General features: G+C 46.7%; 1 protein-coding gene across 3 annotated transcripts in view; it reads right to left on the bottom strand.

Annotated features, from left to right (window-relative positions):
- The window catches only part of JPT1 (Jupiter microtubule associated homolog 1), a 44,542-nt gene that overhangs the window by 12,101 nt on the left and 29,249 nt on the right, over positions 1-3,192 (bottom strand). For all 3 annotated transcript variants that reach the window (XM_021706624.1, XM_021706623.1, XM_021706625.1), the window contains 3 exons: positions 2,332-2,474; positions 1,878-1,975; positions 474-492 (listed from right to left, as the gene is read on the bottom strand). In XM_021706624.1, the coding sequence (XP_021562299.1) occupies positions 474-492; positions 1,878-1,975; positions 2,332-2,392 (178 nt within the window). In that variant the 5' untranslated portion in view covers positions 2,393-2,474. The remainder of the gene's footprint in view (positions 1-473; positions 493-1,877; positions 1,976-2,331; positions 2,475-3,192) is intronic.

The following is a 3,192-nucleotide window of genomic DNA, read 5'->3' as shown; positions in this document are numbered from 1 at the left end:
GGAAGGCTGAGGCGGAAGGATCGCCGGAGCCCAGCAGGTCGAGGCTGCGGTGGCCGGGAGCGGCCACTGCACTCCAGTCTGGGTGACAGAGTGAGACTCCAACTCAAAGAAAAAAAAAGAGAAAGGGTCTCAGTATGTTGCCCAAGCTGGTTTTGAACTCTTGGCCTCAAGCAACCCTCCTGCTTTGGCCTCCCAATATGTTGGTGTTACAGGCATGAACCATTGTTATGGTCATCAGTTTTTTCCACGATACATTTCTAGCATTGATCTCATTGCTGGCAGATTTAAAATGTGGCCACGATTGCTAACTTGCTAGTTTCATTATCCTTCCCCACCCAGAGTTGCTGGCACTTGGGGTACACAGTTAGGATTCACTCCCCAGTCTCTTTCCCCAAGATATGATTTGAATCAAAATTCAGATCTGTCCTATAACTATTTACAGAACCAGAAATTCAGTCTCCAGAAGTACTCACCATGAATGTCACCTTCTCCCTGGAAAAGAAAAAAATTTAAAGATTTACTTCTTATTTTAATTTAGGAACACACAAAACAGTCACAGTTCAGAGCAGATAACATCTCTGAAACCAAATATGAAATTTCATATTGACGATGCAATCAAGTATAGGGTCAATCTGCAATCTTTTGAATGCTATATAAAAATTCGGTGGAGGCCGGGCTCGGTGGCTCAGCCTGTAATCCCGCACTTTGGGAGGCCGAGGTGAATGGACTGCCTGAGCCCGCAGGTTCGAGACCCGCCTGGGCAGCGAGACCTCATCTCTACAATAAATCAAAAAACAGCCGGGCATAGTAGCACGCGCCTGTAATTCCGGCTACTCGGAAGGCTGAGGTGGAAGGATCGCCAGAGCCCAGTGGGTCGAGGCTGTGGTGGCCAGGAGCGGCCACTGCACTCCACTCTGGGCGACGGAGTGAAACTCCAACTCAAAAAAAAAAAAAAATTCTGTGGATTAATTGCCCCAGTAATACAACTAAAACACAAAAAAACCTTAACATTTATGCTGATGACCTAATAGCAATGAGCATTCTGGAGGATCTTGTATCAGAGTGGAAAGCTGGTAAATCTATACTTTCATTTATCTCTCTTTTCTCCTTAACTAGCTGTTGAAGGGCCCCTATCAATTCCAAGGCCTTTCCACGGCTCCCCCACACTCAGGCAGGAGGTGCCCCAATGTGCTCTGAGGGCCCCAGTCAGGAGGACTTCCTGCCAGGCGAGTCTTGCCAGACCCACACCCTGAGGTCTTGGTGACAGTACTCAACCACAGACACAACGGATGGTTATGCCAGTGCTACAGTCTCCTGGCGTTCAAGACTGTAATCCCAGCACTTTGAGAGGCCAAGGTGAGGGGACTGCCTGAGTCCAGGGCTTGAGAACGGCCCGAGCAACTTGGCAAGATCTCATCTCTATGATAAATGAAAAAATTAGCCAGGCGTGGTAGCGCATGTCTGTAGCTCTGGCTACTTGGAAGGCTGAGGTGAAGGGATCACCTGAGTCCAGCAGGTTGACACTGAGTTGGCCATGAACGTGCCACTGCATCACAGCCTGGGCGACGGAGTGACACTTCAACTCAAAAGAAAAAAAGGTACTGAGTGTGATCAAGAAGCTCCAAAAATCAATACTGAAGGATATAAAACTAACCCTAACAGTACAAGAGCCACCTGAACAGATCAAGTTCAGGGCAGCTCCCTTTTTTGACTTTACTTGCTGTCAATCTTCCATCACCATCATGGCCTGGACCCTCTCCTAATTACTGCAATATAAAAATCCAGTGGTAGAACTGAAACTCTTAGTAAAAAAGGGGAAGTTTCATTTCGAAAGTGAATTGGCCTCAAAGCCTTTCTGTCCTCATGATGTCACTGACCTTCAGATCTAGGAAGTCTCCAGAGTTGGCTTCAGAGGAGTTCCTTCTCTGCAGTCCAGATGACTCCAAGTCTTCCCTGCCACCGCTAGACTTGGCACCTCAAAATCAAAATATATTTCCTTGAGGAATATAGTAGAAAAACTAAAGCAAAACGCTTTAGTAACTGGCATTATATGTTAGTATCATATTACAAAATAAGAAAACAGTCTTAGGAAAGTTAAGCTTATGGCTTAAACATTCTGTAAAGGGACCAAAAAACCCAAACTGACTTCAGTTCTTATTCGGATCCATCTTATAGACTCAGTATTTTCTAGTTCTTTCCTCTCTTGGTAAGCTTGATCTATTGTTCATTGTATTACCATTAAGTTAGATTTTGCTTTTCACTGCAAAACCAGCTTTGGCTACTGAAGCTGGATCCATCTCTTTGAACAGCGGTCACAGAAAAAAGCGGTACCTGCCACCTTGGCCCAAGAAGGGGGATTTTCTTCCGGTGTCCCAAAGATACTAGAGGCCATTTTGTTCTTCCTCACGGGTTGTTCTGCTGGCTCATCAAAGCCTAATGAAAAATTGGATCCACCACCTGGAGGCCGCAAAACCCTGGAAACAATGGCAAAACATCAATTTCAGATCATACCCAAATACTTCATGGCATAAATATTTTCAAACACCCTTCATTTCCCTTAGTTACCCCCTCAGCCCCACAAAAGAGCTGCTCATGGAAAAAAAGAATCAACTCCATTATGGTATAAATGCAACCCTGGATGTTCAGATATCAAATACTGCCTTATGATCTATTTTTTTTTTTTTTTTTTTTTTGAGTTGGATCACTCTGTCACCTAGACTGGAATGCAGTGGCCGCTCCCGACCACTGTAGCCTCGACCTGCTGGGCTCCAGCGATCCGTCCACCTCAGTCTTCTTTTTTTCTTTGAGTTGGAGTCTCACTCTGTCACTCAGACTGGAATGCAGTGGCCACTCCCGGTCACCACAGCCTCCACCTGCTGGGCTCCAGTGACCCTTCCGCCTCAGCATTCCAAGTAGCTGGAACTACAGGCGCGTGCTACCAGGCTGATTTTTTGATTTATTGTAGAGATGAGGTCTCGCTGCCCAGGCGGGTCTCGAACCCGCGGGCTCAGGCAATTCACTCACCTCAGCCTCCCAAAGGCAGGGGATGACAGGCTGAGCCACCAAGCTTGGCTGCACCTCAGTCTTCTAAGTGGCCGGAACTACAGGCACGCGCTACCATGCCCAGCTAATTTTTTGATTTAATGTAGAGATGAGGTCTCGCCAAGTTGCCCAGGCAGGTCTCGAACCCGC

The sequence above is a fragment of the Carlito syrichta genome, unplaced genomic scaffold, assembly GCF_000164805.1.
Source record: "Carlito syrichta isolate Samal-C Ts95f unplaced genomic scaffold, Tarsius_syrichta-2.0.1 Scaffold315826, whole genome shotgun sequence".
NCBI lineage: Eukaryota > Metazoa > Chordata > Mammalia > Primates > Tarsiidae > Carlito > Carlito syrichta.
This window is presented reverse-complemented; position numbering and strand designations above follow the sequence as displayed.